The 13,913-nt window shown below is 38.2% G+C and overlaps 2 protein-coding genes, 5 long non-coding RNA genes and 1 other non-coding gene across 9 annotated transcripts; 6 read left to right on the top strand and 2 right to left on the bottom strand.

The window, feature by feature from the left end:
• Positions 1-130: 130 nt before the first annotated feature.
• Positions 131-2,463, top strand: LOC124320328 (diacylglycerol kinase epsilon-like). Of its 2 annotated transcripts, none has more exons than XM_046783168.1 (7): positions 131-267; positions 342-570; positions 634-799; positions 869-1,153; positions 1,212-1,429; positions 1,505-1,997; positions 2,072-2,463. In XM_046783168.1, the coding sequence occupies exons 2-7, from the start codon at positions 394-396 to the stop codon at positions 2,320-2,322; spliced, it is 1,590 nt and encodes a 529-aa protein (XP_046639124.1). In that variant the 5' UTR covers positions 131-267; positions 342-393; the 3' UTR covers positions 2,323-2,463. The 2 variants fall into 2 exon arrangements, with proteins under 2 accessions (XP_046639124.1, XP_046639126.1); XM_046783170.1 differs by having other exon boundaries at positions 157-275; positions 339-570.
• A 503-nt stretch (positions 2,464-2,966) lies between these two features.
• Positions 2,967-3,048, top strand: Trnas-aga. The gene has a single exon. It is a non-coding gene; the product is annotated as a tRNA-Ser (tRNA).
• A 1,159-nt stretch (positions 3,049-4,207) lies between these two features.
• On the top strand, positions 4,208-9,048 carry LOC124320281. Its single transcript, XM_046783087.1, has 16 exons — positions 4,208-4,225; positions 5,602-5,842; positions 5,911-6,047; positions 6,120-6,192; positions 6,265-6,416; positions 6,483-6,673; positions 6,756-6,861; positions 6,928-7,030; positions 7,101-7,143; positions 7,206-7,352; positions 7,419-7,574; positions 7,646-7,971; positions 8,040-8,147; positions 8,253-8,418; positions 8,476-8,569; positions 8,633-9,048. Exons 2-16 carry the CDS (start codon positions 5,697-5,699, stop codon positions 8,713-8,715), a joined length of 2,031 nt encoding a protein of 676 aa, XP_046639043.1. The 5' UTR covers positions 4,208-4,225; positions 5,602-5,696; the 3' UTR covers positions 8,716-9,048.
• Positions 9,049-9,202: 154 nt separating this feature from the next.
• On the bottom strand, positions 9,203-9,631 carry LOC124320520. The gene is made up of 2 exons (XR_006913962.1): positions 9,293-9,631; positions 9,203-9,233 (listed from the first exon to the last, which is right to left on the bottom strand). It is a non-coding gene; the product is annotated as an uncharacterized LOC124320520 (long non-coding RNA).
• Positions 9,632-9,661: 30 nt separating this feature from the next.
• Positions 9,662-10,412, top strand: LOC124320506. Its single transcript, XR_006913947.1, has 3 exons — positions 9,662-9,893; positions 10,071-10,225; positions 10,292-10,412. It is a non-coding gene; the product is annotated as an uncharacterized LOC124320506 (long non-coding RNA).
• A 515-nt stretch (positions 10,413-10,927) lies between these two features.
• On the top strand, positions 10,928-11,800 carry LOC124320490. Its single transcript, XR_006913925.1, has 3 exons — positions 10,928-10,953; positions 11,218-11,306; positions 11,366-11,800. It is a non-coding gene; the product is annotated as an uncharacterized LOC124320490 (long non-coding RNA).
• An 842-nt stretch (positions 11,801-12,642) lies between these two features.
• LOC124320509 lies at positions 12,643-13,394 on the bottom strand. Its single transcript, XR_006913951.1, has 3 exons — positions 13,162-13,394; positions 12,830-12,984; positions 12,643-12,763 (listed from the first exon to the last, which is right to left on the bottom strand). It is a non-coding gene; the product is annotated as an uncharacterized LOC124320509 (long non-coding RNA).
• Positions 13,395-13,413: 19 nt separating this feature from the next.
• LOC124320519 lies at positions 13,414-13,852 on the top strand. The gene is made up of 2 exons (XR_006913961.1): positions 13,414-13,762; positions 13,822-13,852. It is a non-coding gene; the product is annotated as an uncharacterized LOC124320519 (long non-coding RNA).
• Positions 13,853-13,913: the final 61 nt, after the last annotated feature.

The following is a 13,913-nucleotide window of genomic DNA, read 5'->3' on the forward strand; positions in this document are numbered from 1 at the left end:
AAAACTTTTTAATAATAATATTCGCCTATTCGGAAGCTAAGAGCTGACGCAATAATTTTTGTATCGACTCAATTCCCGCGGCAATGTTTTTGTTTGTATTATTGACGTCTGCTAGCAGACGTCAATCTAGTTTATCTATGGCTTCGTTTCGTTCAGACTGTCCGTTGAAGTCTTGACGTTAGCCCGCCGGTATAAAATTTGTGTACTTCATTTTTTGGGCGAAGCCATTCACGGGCATGCTTCATCTTACATCCTCAATCTTGAAAGGTCTAAAAATATCTGAGCACTGAGTGTTAGCAAACACGGTTTCATTTTCGTTTACTTTATAATATTTGGTGTAGGAAATCGACATCTGCTGGATTGTTCATCTAATCCGTCAACAGTGGCCAGCAAATGTGGCCTCTCTTGCTACTATGGGACATGGGGCTTTCTGGTATTATCATAGAGGTGATCCTCGGTCTCATCGGTTTTGATTTGCTCTTCAGAGTATGGAGAAGAAAAGTTTACTATGTCAAAGTCCATGATTTCAGTAAAGGACACTCTTGGTGCAGTGTTAGTGATGTAGAACTGGTAACAATAATGCAGTATTTCACCATTTGAGATAATTAATATAAGTTTATGATGGTTTTATAGGCTGTTCATTGCAGTGTGTGTGAACATGTCCTGCTTGGTGGTGGTATGCGATGTGATTCATGTGGTGTGTGTGCTGATGAGGGCTGCATGCGCAAAGCAGATAAAAGGTTGAAATGCAAGCAAGTTTCCATTGATACAATATCCATGAAGCATCAATGGGTAAAAGGTAAAGAAACTATTACTTTAAATATATTTCAGCTCTTAATAATACAAAGTGTTTGAAATGGGTTTACAGGCAATCTACCCCCTGAATCCATTTGTCATGTTTGTGAAGAGGACTGTGACACAGAGAGACATTTTTCAGACTTTCGTTGCTGTTGGTGTCAATGGACAGTACATGAGAAATGTCTTGCCAATCTTGCTGACCTGTGTAATCTTGGAATGTATCGAAATTTCATCATTCCGCCCAACTGCATAACCCTTCGACGCAGTCCCAGAGGTCGCTTGCGTTCACAATGTCTTGTTGCCAGTATTAAAGAGCCTCAGTGGGGACCTCAATGGAAACCCCTGATAGTTATTGGTATGTCCTGATTGTACTTATTTGAGTTATCATATCCCACCTCAAGATTTTTATCTAGGAAATGGCAAATCTGGCAGTAATGAAGCCTGCCACATCCTTTCATCAGCTCGCAAAGTTTTAAATGCAGTGCAGGCGATCGATTTGTCAGATCAAGAGCCTAAAATAGCACTGCAACTATGTGCATTGTTAAAAGAAACCCAATGTAGGCTTCTGATTGCTGGAGGTGATGGAACCATCGCCTGGGTCCTTAATGCTGTACAGAACCTTGATGTCAAGGTATATTTGTTTTACGAAATTCAAAATATTGGTAATAATTTCTGTTACACTGACTGATTTTATCTGTATTATTAGCATTTACCAGAAACAGCCGTTCTGCCGTTGGGCACAGGGAATGACTTGTCTCGTGCTTTGGGTTGGGGTCCGCACATCGATGGCGCTGTTGATTTTCACAGTATTTTGAAGAAAATAGAAAACAGTTCAAGTGCTTTGCTTGATCGTTGGCTTGTTGAACTGCGGCCCAGCCGACATTTGGGTATTCGTTTTCCGTCGCGTTCAGTTCGCTTCAACAACTATTTCAGCATCGGCGTCGACGCCCGTGTTGCCCTTAATTTTCATTTAACGAGGCAGTCTCCTATGTATCTGTTCAGCCATAGACTTATCAACAAACTTATTTATTTTACTTACGGCACGAAAGACGTGGTAGAGCAGAGTTGCGAAGGGTTAGAACATCAGATTCAGCTATTTATTGACGACAAACAAATTGAATTACCTTCCGTTCAAGCTCTCGTCTTCCTTAATGTTGATTCTTGGGGTGCAGGAATAAAACCATGGAATATGGGTCAAGGTGAGGAAAACAAATAACAGTACTACCGACATCAATTACAAGAAAAATGTGCTAATCAAGATTTTTGTTCACAGAAGGTGTATTTATGCCCAAGTGTTTGTTTGGTGATGGTATAATGGAGGTGATTGGAATATCCTCTTCGTTTCACATCGCACAGATGCAAGTTGGCATGTCGGAGCCTTTGCGTATAGGGAGAGGCAAACATTTCCGGCTTCGCCTATTTGGCAAGCAACCCGTTCAAGCTGATGGGGAGCCCTGGGAACAAGGAGACAGCGAAATCGTAATTGAAAACTGTGGCCAAGTTCCTGTTCTCACCGTCTCTTAGTCACTCTTTTCGCAAATATCACATTTTTGTTTATATTTTTGTCAATTCATCACGTTTACTCTGTTTTATCTATTACGTATTATTTGCCATTCAACTTCTTGTGCTACGAGTCGTTATTAATATACCGGTGTCTTCTCCGTTTAGGCGCAGCCTACCTTCATTATACTGTGAAGTGCTAGAACAAACTGAAATTCTATGCGTTAAAACGATTTCTTTCTTCTGTTACCGTTGGTGATTTGCCGCTTGCCCCTCCACTCGCCCCCCTCCCCTAAAAAAAAGTCGATTCCCTCTATTCTATTCGCAGTTTAGATTTTGGTTACTAGAAGAAGGAAACGGAAAGGATGGCGTAACTGAGCATCAATAGCCATTAAACACGGTGTTAATTATTTTTAGTATTTAGTCAGTTAATTGCCGCCATCGAATTATTATAATTTTAGTTGACCATCATCAGTATTCGGGCAAACTTCTATAGATTATTCAAACTCTAGTTGATGTTGATGCTGGACGTGTAAGCTCTTTCGACAAATTAATCTTTAAACAAGCTGTGTTGACTCTTCTTTATTTTTTTTTATCGATAAAAAGGTTCTGTCAGATTGATTTATCTTCTAAGAAAATTTAATTAATCAAAAATTTTTATCGACATGGCAGTTGTGGCCGAGTGGTTAAGGCGATTGACTAGAAATCAATTCCTCTCTGAGGGCGTAGGTTCGAATCCTACCAACTGCGTTTGTTTTTGCCTAAGATTCACTTTTATTTATTTTTTATTTTGCTACATCGAAAGATTCAAATTCTACTTCCTTATTCGCATTTTAGTTTTGGTACTAGAAGAATGTCGTAACTCGTAACTGAGCACCATTAGCCAATAAGCCATTATATACGAAACCAGTCAACACGAGTGTTGTTAATATTTTTAGTATTTAATTATTAGTTAATCGCCGTCACCGAATTATTCTATTGTTTGATAGACCATCATCAGTAAGTTAGGTCAAGTTCTTATAAATTATTCAAACTCTTGTTTTTGATGCTGAACATGTAAGCTCCGTTGTCAAATTACTATTAAAACTAGCGTATTGAGTCATAACTTCTAATTTAGATCATGACCAAGAATGTGCAGCCGGGTTGATTTCTCTTGGTAGGTTCGAATCCTTCTAACTTCGAGTGTTTTTCTATAAATTGATTTGTTATCGATGTTAATCCCAATCTGATGATGATCCAGATGGAAATCAGCTACCAGGGAGGCGCAGTACGGGCATGACCAAATCACTGTATTCAGTATTCACTGAACAACCGTGTAACAAGAGTTCTTACTTCATAACGAATTGAAGTGAAATGTTTTCTATCTCAGTTGATTTTATATCTCAAGTGTTCTTCGTATCTCAAGATTGTTTTGTTTTTGCTTTGGCATACCGTTCACTCGGGTCAACTTAATGCAAGCCGCTTGTGGCCTACTTCGCAGTCAATGTAAGAGCGTGTACTCAGGTCACTACTCATGTATGTCACTACGTCATTCCCCATCCCAATCTTCCCTTTTGCTTACTTCAATAAATTTTCTTTAACAGCTCTGAACAGCCAACATTCCATTCCATTCAATACCAACAAGCCATAGAATTTGGCTAAGAACAAACACTTTATAAATATTACCATACGTTGGCAACGTTGATTTCGTTGAGACGTTTGTTTACTTTGTTAGACATTAATACAGTTTTTTATATAATAATTTTTTAGTTCAACAAGAATAAAATAGAAAAATGTTGTAATTAATTCGTTTTCAAGTTCTTTTAGCAGAGCTGCTTTTAGCAATATCTTAGTTTTCGTAGGTATTGTTGGCAACCTCGGTTTCGAGCCCTTTAACTTGCTGCTTCTTGAATCTTGATTGCATTCTGATCTGATCTGAAGACTCATTCGTCCACGCAGAGCTGCCACTTTTGGCTATTTTTTGGGTGTCGGGCTATGGGCTATGCTATGGCTATTTCAACGATTTTAAGGGAAATTTCAAATTTAATTTACAAAAAAATTAGAGCAGCAGAAAACACTATGAATTTTTTTCTTTTCTTAAAGTCTCCAATTTAATGTAATAAACAGAAGTGTACATTTGGCAACGCCTGAACGCAGCTGCCTGAAGCAGTCAAGCAGACTATAATCAACAGTGAGCGGCAAACTAAAGGCGCAAGTGAACCGGCCGAAAAACAGTTTTTTACTATGTTTTTCCCCAAAGAGAGAGCCACTGACGGCCACTGACGAGGAGAAAGCTAGGAAGTATGCACTTGCGTACCTCAGTAAACATCAAATTCAGATTCCTGCTAAAAATGCTCCTTCAAGTGATCCCATTCGTATCAAATATGATGGGGCCTTTCAACTCGCGTTCAGTGAGGAATTTGAACGTTCTTTCACCCTGATTGATTATTTTTTCGCGTCCGTCCAGAAATTCTTTATAACTTCCATTTCTGAAATTCAGAAACGCTTTAGTTTTAAGGACCATGAGTTCCAAATTCTTCCGCTAGTGAAACCAGCTCGTAATCTTCGTCCTGCATCCTTGTCTTCCCTATTCAAACGTTTTCATTTGCTCAATGACCATTGTAATGTTGTTGAGGCAGAAAAAGAATGGAGATCTCATGTCAATATCTTGATTACTTTGAAATTGATTCTAGTCAATCTATTTTTACATTCTACAACATGGATGTAGAATTTTATTGGAATCGTGTATTTGTTGCAAATAAACTTCCTAGTGGGGAGCCACAATTCCCCAACTTGAAAGTCTGTATTTCCTTCCTACTTTCTTTGCCGTTTAGCAATGCCTCTGCGGAGAGATTTTTTTGTTTCATGAAAGAAATGAAACTCACAAAAACTCCCTTACGCAACGCCTTACATGACAAATCTCTTAAGTGCGTTGTTGAAGGCAAAAAATTGGTTGAAAAATGAAGGATTAACTGCTGGAAAAATGGAAATACCGGAAAATCTAATAAATTTAGCAAAAAAGGTTAAAACCAATGCAGCAATCCAAGATTCTGAATCGGATTCGGATTTAGTGATATGTTTAATATTTTTGTTTTCATTTGTGGATATAATTTTTAAAACCAGAAAACAGATCAAAAGAAACAAAGAAAACCAAATAAGTTGATTAAAATAATAAATCTATGATCAGTCGGATGTTTTTCGTGTATTTTCTTGGCTATCGTTTTTGGCTATTTTCTTGGCTATTTTGAATAGCAGGTTTGGCTATGACAGGCTATATCTGGCATCGTCGGAGGCTATATGACAATTTTCTGAGTGGAAGCACTGCGTCCACGTGTGTTCACTGTTGCTGATCCCCAGACTAACTATCCACCAGATTCAAATATTTTATCTAATTTATATACTATTTGGTGGATTTAGAAATGTTTTATGATATTGACATTCTCAATCGTCGTGGTGGAAAGTTTGGTATAATTTGGCTCGCTGCTAACAAAAAATTGCGGCTTAAAGGAAAGGGCTCAAAGAATGACTTGCGACTCTTGCTCCAAGTGCGAGTGGACCAGATTTGGTAGGAAGAAAGTTACAGATTTAAAACTTTTTTTTCAGTCTTGACTTGAACTCATTCCCTGTTGGCAGTCAAGAAATTGTTCGATATGTAAGAACAATAAATCCAGGAACTGAAGGATCAAGCCCAAGGTTTTCCCTCTACCTCTCTGCTATGCTGACTCATGGTGCCATTATTGCTCATCACAAACAAGTGTCCCATACTCTTGGTAAGCTTATTAACTTAAAAACTTGCAGTAATGATAAACATGTTACATTCTCTTGATATTATTATTTGCCAGCTAATGTCAGGCTGACTTTTCAGCAAAGAGCGACAGAGAAGAAACTAAAAGAGTCCAATATCAGCTGTGATGTGTAAGTTGAACAGCATTTCAAGCAATTATTCATGTGTTTAATTCATTGTACGTAATTTTTCATCTAATCTAGACTAGACTTGTCTGACGCTGTGATTGGAGCTGGGAAATTCTTGTTGAGCGATGGTTGTAGTTTGGAGGATAGTGAGTTTGGGCGCTTGGTTGCTGTGGTTGATGCTCTCAAGATCCCATCTATTTATCCTATTGCCAATGAAACTCGACAAGGTAGGCTGCTATATTGTTTTACAAATTCTTGATTTTATGTGTTGATTAATATATTTTATTATGAAGCCACACTTTGTGAAGTACAACTGAATTGTCCGGCATCTCCAGGTGAAATTGAAAGATTGTTTGCTGAAATGGAAGTACCCTCTGGGTTTCATGAATTTAATATGAACAGTTCTGGAATCTATGTATCACCAAGTGAAATCACAATGAAAGAAACAGATGAACCCCTCTTGACTATTGCAGATTTGCCACCGGTATTTGATTTTTACCTCAAGCTGTCTATGTGCACTATGGTTTCTAATTCCATTTGTCTTTCTGTGTTCATGTCATGGTTAGATTGATGAAAGTTTTATTGGCAATGACAACTTTGGGAGTGCATTTGGTACTTTAGAAGTGCTATCCTCATGGAACGAAAGTAATGTTGAGGAAATACCAGTTCCAGGTATGAGAACTTTCTCATTATTAAATATGTGTTTGCCTTTTTTATGAAGTTGTTACTTTTAAACAGGGCCGTCTAATCTAAGACGTAGTAATTCAAAGCGAGTAATCCACGATGATAGTAATGCAGCTCAAGATGTTCCAATCAAGCAAAGCCGCACTGAGCCAACTGGGTATTGTTAACAACTTTCTCGTTTCGTGTATTGCCGCATTTGAAATAACCATTTATTTTATGTTCCATAGAGAAGAGGCTCCTACCACAATCACGGCCATACAATCTTCTGATGTATGTAACTGTTACTGTATTTATCTGTGAAGTATGTAATAATCATCAATCACATAATTTAGATGGTATTGGAATCGCTTGATGTATTACCTGTACAACCCCGTGGAGGAGGACGTCGTCGACGGCGTCGATTGATTATTGATAAGGAAATTATCATCCCTGCAGAATTGTTCAGAGCTCAACTGTACGATTGTAAAGATTTGTTGCGGGTTAGTACTTATTATGATGGACGTTTTCGGTTAAATGTTTAAAAATGTATATCTTTGTTTCTTTAGATGCCGAATGAAGATGTGGTAAGGACTGAATATGCAGAGTGTACCGTTCACCACATATTCCGCCGTCCGTCAGTCGAAACTCATCAAAATCCTTTGATTAGAGAGCTGATAACTAGGAACTTGGTGACTGTCGAAGAAGACCAAACGGAGAATAGCGTAAATATCGTCAATCTGCCGTTTTCAATTTTTCTAATTATTTTCATTGATTGATTGTATTTATCAATTAGGATATGCTTAATGTAAACAACTACCTGGAGTCTTCCCAAATGAAAGTCAATGAGCCCAACCATCCAGAGGATGGCCCAATGATAATCGCTGAGCCCAACCCCCCAGAGGATGATCCAATGATAGTCGTTGAGCCCAACCACCCAGAGGATGTCCCAATGATAGTCGTTGAGCCCAACCACCCAGAGGATGTCCCAATGATAGTCGTTGAGCCCAACAACGAGGCTGCTCTGGCAATTGTTTTCGATGAGCCCGAGAGAGCTCGTAACCTGCAACCCAATGAAATTTCAGTTGCAGGTTCTGCAAACTTAAGCAACTTGACAGTCAGGTAACTGTTTTAACAATTGATATTTTTTAGTTTGGTCTTAACTGAGTCAACAAAATAAATTTCTGTAGTAATGTTTCGGGATATGCATCCCCACGTCAAGCAGAAAAACATCTTCCTAATATGCAGTCTATCAAGGAGGTGGCATCCGAATCGACTGCATCAACTCAACATACTGGGTAAAAAACGTGAGATTACAGTTCATTAGATTTAGCGAAGCTCCAAACCAAATTCATTTTTACTCAAGGTTGTCGATCTGATTTTCAAATTGAAAATTTTTCTAGAAACGTCGGTGATTTACCACCAGTCGGAGTGTCTACCCGTGCCAATTTTGGAGCTTGCTCCCCTGTCAACAATCAACCTTCTCTTTCGACATCTCAGCGAAATGACACTTTCTCAGAAGTTAAAGTTCCTGAACCCCAGGCTTTATTGGACACGATTGATGAAATGGTATTTAATCCTGATTAACGCTATACCATAAGAAATTTTGACAAAATTTTTTTGTAGAGCGATCAAGTATCACGCCTTACTTTTCGTCAACTTGTTCCTCCGACGAAGTACAGCAAACTGGAAGCGGCTAAGATTTTCCAAACTTTGCTTGGTAATTGGAAAAATTTTATGTTTTGTGAGCCTAATGAATTAATCTATGTTGGATGTATTTTAGGACTGGCAAAGGATTGCAGAATCTCCATGAGTCAGGACAAAAACAAGCCATTTTCGGACATTTTCATTACATTGGATCGCTAGGACCATAGCGATAACGGCTATCTTAATGTTTTTAACAAAAGTTTTCCCCTTATTTCTTGTTGACGACAAGTCATTAGTTTTAAAACCCCATTTTATTTTTATGAACAGTTTTATTTCAGAGAGACCTACAATCGTAAAAGAGGAAATAGATTTTTTTATCACAAGTTCTTTTTTTTTATAGAAGGAACTAATTCTATGAAATAGCAGAACATTTCCAGATTCTTAAAAGATATTATCTGATACAAATTACTTTTGAAGTGTTAGAAGATAATGTTTTATGAAAGTTGTTTAGCAATACAAATGTCTTCAGGCACGAAGTGTGTCAACATGGAATATTTTGAATTTTTGATATGCCTTTCTGTAACTTAAGTTCTCAGAAAAGGTTTCAAACTTCTCATTTCTTATTGTCTATCACCAAAGTTGGCAAACATGCAGCTGTTGTGAGACAGGATAGTGTGGAAAGGTCTTTTTCATCTTCACCTTTTGTGATTGATTTGACAGTTAACATTTGCAGTTACCTCGTAGAAAACCAAAATGAATAGAAAAATATTCTGAATAACAGGCAGGTTTATCTTACCAACACGTATTTTTCTATCAGCAATCTGCAATCCCCTGTCCAAGTGCTGTTGCCCGGGTGCTAAAACGGGTGAATCACTAACAGATGCCATAGACAAGGCACATAAACGAATGTCAAGAGCTCTTCCTTCTCCTCACTGTAGAAGTTGGATTGACGTCCATTATCACCTTGGGGATTTCGTCTGTTGTTTTGTGTGGTGCTGCGGTGGTGGCTTTTTTGGTGAAGACGAGATATAAATTTGGAGGGGAGAATATTACGTGAGTATCAAATATATTTGCCTTTGTTTGTTGGATCTTTCAATTAAGTGTTAACTGATAACGAGCTAGAGCGGGTATTGCTTTTAAGTTTTATGTTTCTTTTAAACGTTTCTTCTTTCAGAAACTATATACAGAATATGTCATCCAAATGACAGAGTGGTAACAACCAATGCTAGCTTTAGTAAAGTATTGCTGGAACATAGTCTTCTCATCTTTTATTACGATTCATCACTACTATTGGCTGAATCATTCTATGGGACTTGCCAGATCGCCAACCCAAGCATGGACCAATTTCTCATTCCATCTTCTAGAGAACCTTACATAACCGATTGGTGGTATAGTGTGTAAGTTTACTTGTCATGTCACTGAACTTATTTTGTTGCAGTCTTATATGTATTTAAAGTATTGTTCTGCACTTAAGTCTATCTAATGTTTAAGTTTAATTATTCTTTTAGATCATAGACATCAAGCACATTGATGCCACAAATTATAGACAAGGTAACTTTATTTTTTATTTACAGGTTGGAGGTTTCTAATGTAGCATGATAGACTTTATGAGAAGTCATGTTGTTTGAAGATTAAGGACTATACAGTCGACAAGGTTCTTTGCTAACCTGTTGGCTGCTACCCTTGAATCTCCCTGTTTACTTCCTTACACGAGTCCTCTTGATTTGAGGTACTGCTTTCTGTTGCTACAACCTTGTTTGAATATTATCCAAATAAATGTTAATTCTGCTTACAGGGTAATCCTTCGCTACTGATCATACACCCACTGGTGAAAACCGACGAGAGAATGCTGTAATCCAAGACTGATACATTGTGTAGTTGTTAGATAAATTACAAGTGCATATCTGGGCTCCCTTATTTTCTGTGGCCCCGTTTCCCTAACTAACCACTAACCAACGCCCGCCGGTGGTCACTCACCCGCTGTGAAACCAGGAGGAGGGGAGGGCTCTGGTCGAACGGGGACTTGGAAGGCGCATGATCCGATGAAAACTTTTGGAGGGTCATGAGTCTAACCCGGAAGCCTAGTATGACTACATCTCCCCGGAAAAACTTGCCTCGTACTTCTCTCTTCTTCTTGGTCCAGATACTATCTCTGGGGGCCGTAGACAAAACCTATAACAGCATGTGCGAGTTAAAACAAAGCAACCCACTACCCAATGAAACAAAAAGCCATGGTTTATTATTTGCGGAAATCTCCGTCAGTCAAGTTACAAAGACTGACGCGAGAAGCGAGAAAACAAAACCGCATTTGATTTCCTGTTTACCTGTTGTAAGTAACTCTGTTCTCCCCTCATGTAGGTGAAATTGAGCTCGTTGAAATTGACAACCATGACAAGGATAAATTCTTTTTCCTGTTCCGGCTGTACGTTTCGTAAGGAACACTTCAGAACTATTCAGGTAAATATGTTCAACTTTCTAACTGTGAGACTACAGACTCAGTTAGTCGGTGACTATCTCTTACCTTATTTGTTGTAGATTTTTCAGTTGTCTACCTTGTTAATGCTTGCTAGCTGTAGGCCTGTAGGTTCTTTCTTTTGCAACTTTTATTCTGAAGGATTGTGTTTGCATAGTTTACTTTGACTTCTGTCATTTTTGTTTTTGTAATTTAAGACATTGTTTCCTTGAAAGTTGATAGTAATTCAGTTTTTTTTTTATAAATAGGATTATCAGTCTGGTAAAAGTATGAGCTTCTGTGTTGCTGCCCAACGTACACATGGATTTGATGCAGCCAGCTGAGGGCTTTAACTCTTGTAAATAACGTAAAGTGACATTTATTCATCTAGATTAATTCATTTCATTTTGATTATAGGTTTAGTGTCTTATGTTCGCGTAGTTGCTGTCCGATGTGGCACGTTGTGAAGCCTATGCTGGTGAAAGATCTTTCTACATCAAGTTCAATTGGCCGTTTCCAGGTGCTGGTGTTGTGTTACCGAAGTTGCATCATATTTTTTAAAGTGTCATCGTGACTATTGCAGTTTACTGTTTTTAAGTTCAGAAGCAACAAAAACAAATATGGGATGTTGATGTCAAACAAATAATAAAAATGTTTCCGGGATTGGGAAAGGAAAGTGGTGGATGTTGGAGGGGGGAGGGAGGATATTTCAAGTTTAGATAAAAATTCAGTGAATCTATAACCCTGCAAACGTATTCCTACCAATTAATCTCCAAACCCTACAAACATATACCTTCCAATTCTTCAAACCCCGAAAACACACACCTACCAACCCTTAAATCTATACCCTAACCCTATGAACCAATGTTAAACCATAACCATGTAATATCTAATAAATAAAAAAAAAATACATTATATAAACTCATTTTTATTTTCTTTTTAAAATGTTCAAAAATTCAATAAACAGAGCGTCCGGTTCAAGACGATTTTCTTCTGCACGAGCTTAAACGCAACCCGCCACCACCGCTGCGGCAATGAGACAGAAAGCGTTGGTTTAGTTTTGCGAAAATCTGCGTCAGTCAGGTTACAAGTTTTTCAAAATCAAACTTCTGTCGAATTTTGCATCTAGTTTACTGGTGCAAGTAGCTATCCTATGTATTTGGTAGTTAAGAAGATGGTTGTTTAAAAAACAAACAATGGTGAGTTTTTTGGCTACTCAGAACACCCCATTGTTTTTTTCTTAAACAACCATTTTCTTAACTACCAAACACATGGAATCGCGATTTGCACTAAAAGATTACATGCAAAATTCTACGCAAGTTGTTAAATTAGAAAAATTTGTAACTGACTAACGCAGATTTGCGCAAAAAATAAACCATGGCTTTTTGTTTCATTGGGTAGTGGGTTGCTTTGTTTTAACTCGCACATGCTGTTATAGGTTTTGTCTACGGCCCCCAGAGATAGTATCTGGACCAAGAAGAAGAGAGAAGTACGAGGCAAGTTTTTCCGGGGAGATGTAGTCATACTAGGCTTCCGGGTTAGACTCATGACCCTCCAAAAGTTTTCATCGGATCATGCGCCTTCCAAGTCCCCGTTCGACCAGAGCCCTCCCCTCCTCCTGGTTTCACAGCGGGTGAGTGACCACCGGCGGGCGTTGGTTAGTGGTTAGTTAGGGAAACGGGGCCACAGAAAATAAGGGAGCCCAGATATGCACTTGTAATTTATCTAACAACTACACAATGTATCAGTCTTGGATTACAGCATTCTCTCGTCGGTTTTCACCAGTGGGTGTATGATCAGTAGCGAAGGATTACCCTGTAAGCAGAATTAACATTTATTTGGATAATATTCAAACAAGGTTGTAGCAACAGAAAGCAGTACCTCAAATCAAGAGGACTCGTGTAAGGAAGTAAACAGGGAGATTCAAGGGTAGCAGCCAACAGGTTAGCAAAGAACCTTGTCGACTGTATAGTCCTTAATCTTCAAACAACATGACTTCTCATAAAGTCTATCATGCTACATTAGAAACCTCCAACCTGTAAATAAAAAATAAAGTTACCTTGTCTATAATTTGTGGCATCAATGTGCTTGATGTCTATGATCTAAAAGAATAATTAAACTTAAACATTAGATAGACTTAAGTGCAGAACAATACTTTAAATACATATAAGACTGCAACAAAATAAGTTCAGTGACATGACAAGTAAACTTACACACTATACCACCAATCGGTTATGTAAGGTTCTCTAGAAGATGGAATGAGAAATTGGTCCATGCTTGGGTTGGCGATCTGGCAAGTCCCATAGAATGATTCAGCCAATAGTAGTGATGAATCGTAATAAAAGATGAGAAGACTATGTTCCAGCAATACTTTACTAAAGCTAGCATTGGTTGTTACCACTCTGTCATTTGGATGACATATTCTGTATATAGTTTCTGAAAGAAGAAACGTTTAAAAGAAACATAAAACTTAAAAGCAATACCCGCTCTAGCTCGTTATCAGTTAACACTTAATTGAAAGATCCAACAAACAAAGGCAAATATATTTGATACTCACGTAATATTCTCCCCTCCAAATTTATATCTCGTCTTCACCAAAAAAGCCACCACCGCAGCACCACACAAAACAACAGACGAAATCCCCAAGGTGATAATGGACGTCAATCCAACTTCTACAGTGAGGAGAAGGAAGAGCTCTTGACATTCGTTTATGTGCCTTGTCTATGGCATCTGTTAGTGATTCACCCGTTTTAGCACCCGGGCAACAGCACTTGGACAGGGGATTGCAGATTGCTGATAGAAAAATACGTGTTGGTAAGATAAACCTGCCTGTTATTCAGAATATTTTTCTATTCATTTTGGTTTTCTACGAGGTAACTGCAAATGTTAACTGTCAAATCAATCACAAAAGGTGAAGATGAAAAAGACCTTTCCACACTATCCTGTCTCACAACAGCTGCATGTT

This window comes from Daphnia pulicaria, chromosome 1 (assembly GCF_021234035.1).
Source record: "Daphnia pulicaria isolate SC F1-1A chromosome 1, SC_F0-13Bv2, whole genome shotgun sequence".
NCBI classification, from domain to species: Eukaryota; Metazoa; Arthropoda; class Branchiopoda; order Diplostraca; family Daphniidae; genus Daphnia; species Daphnia pulicaria.

Excerpts from the sequence above, each read along its gene's own strand:
- LOC124320328 (XM_046783168.1), top strand. The coding sequence starts at position 394 with ATGTGGCCTCTCTTGCTACTATGGGACATGGGGCTTTCTGGTATTATC. Across the intron at positions 800-868 it reads GAAGCATCAATGGGTAAAAG|GCAATCTACCCCCTGAATCC; the intron begins GTAAAGAAACTA and ends ATGGGTTTACAG. Across the intron at positions 1,154-1,211 it reads GAAACCCCTGATAGTTATTG|GAAATGGCAAATCTGGCAGT; the intron begins GTATGTCCTGAT and ends ATTTTTATCTAG.
- LOC124320281 (XM_046783087.1), top strand. The coding sequence starts at position 5,697 with ATGTTTTATGATATTGACATTCTCAATCGTCGTGGTGGAAAGTTTGGT. Across the intron at positions 7,031-7,100 it reads AGCCGCACTGAGCCAACTGG|AGAAGAGGCTCCTACCACAA; the intron begins GTATTGTTAACA and ends TATGTTCCATAG. Across the intron at positions 7,144-7,205 it reads CGGCCATACAATCTTCTGAT|ATGGTATTGGAATCGCTTGA; the intron begins GTATGTAACTGT and ends CACATAATTTAG.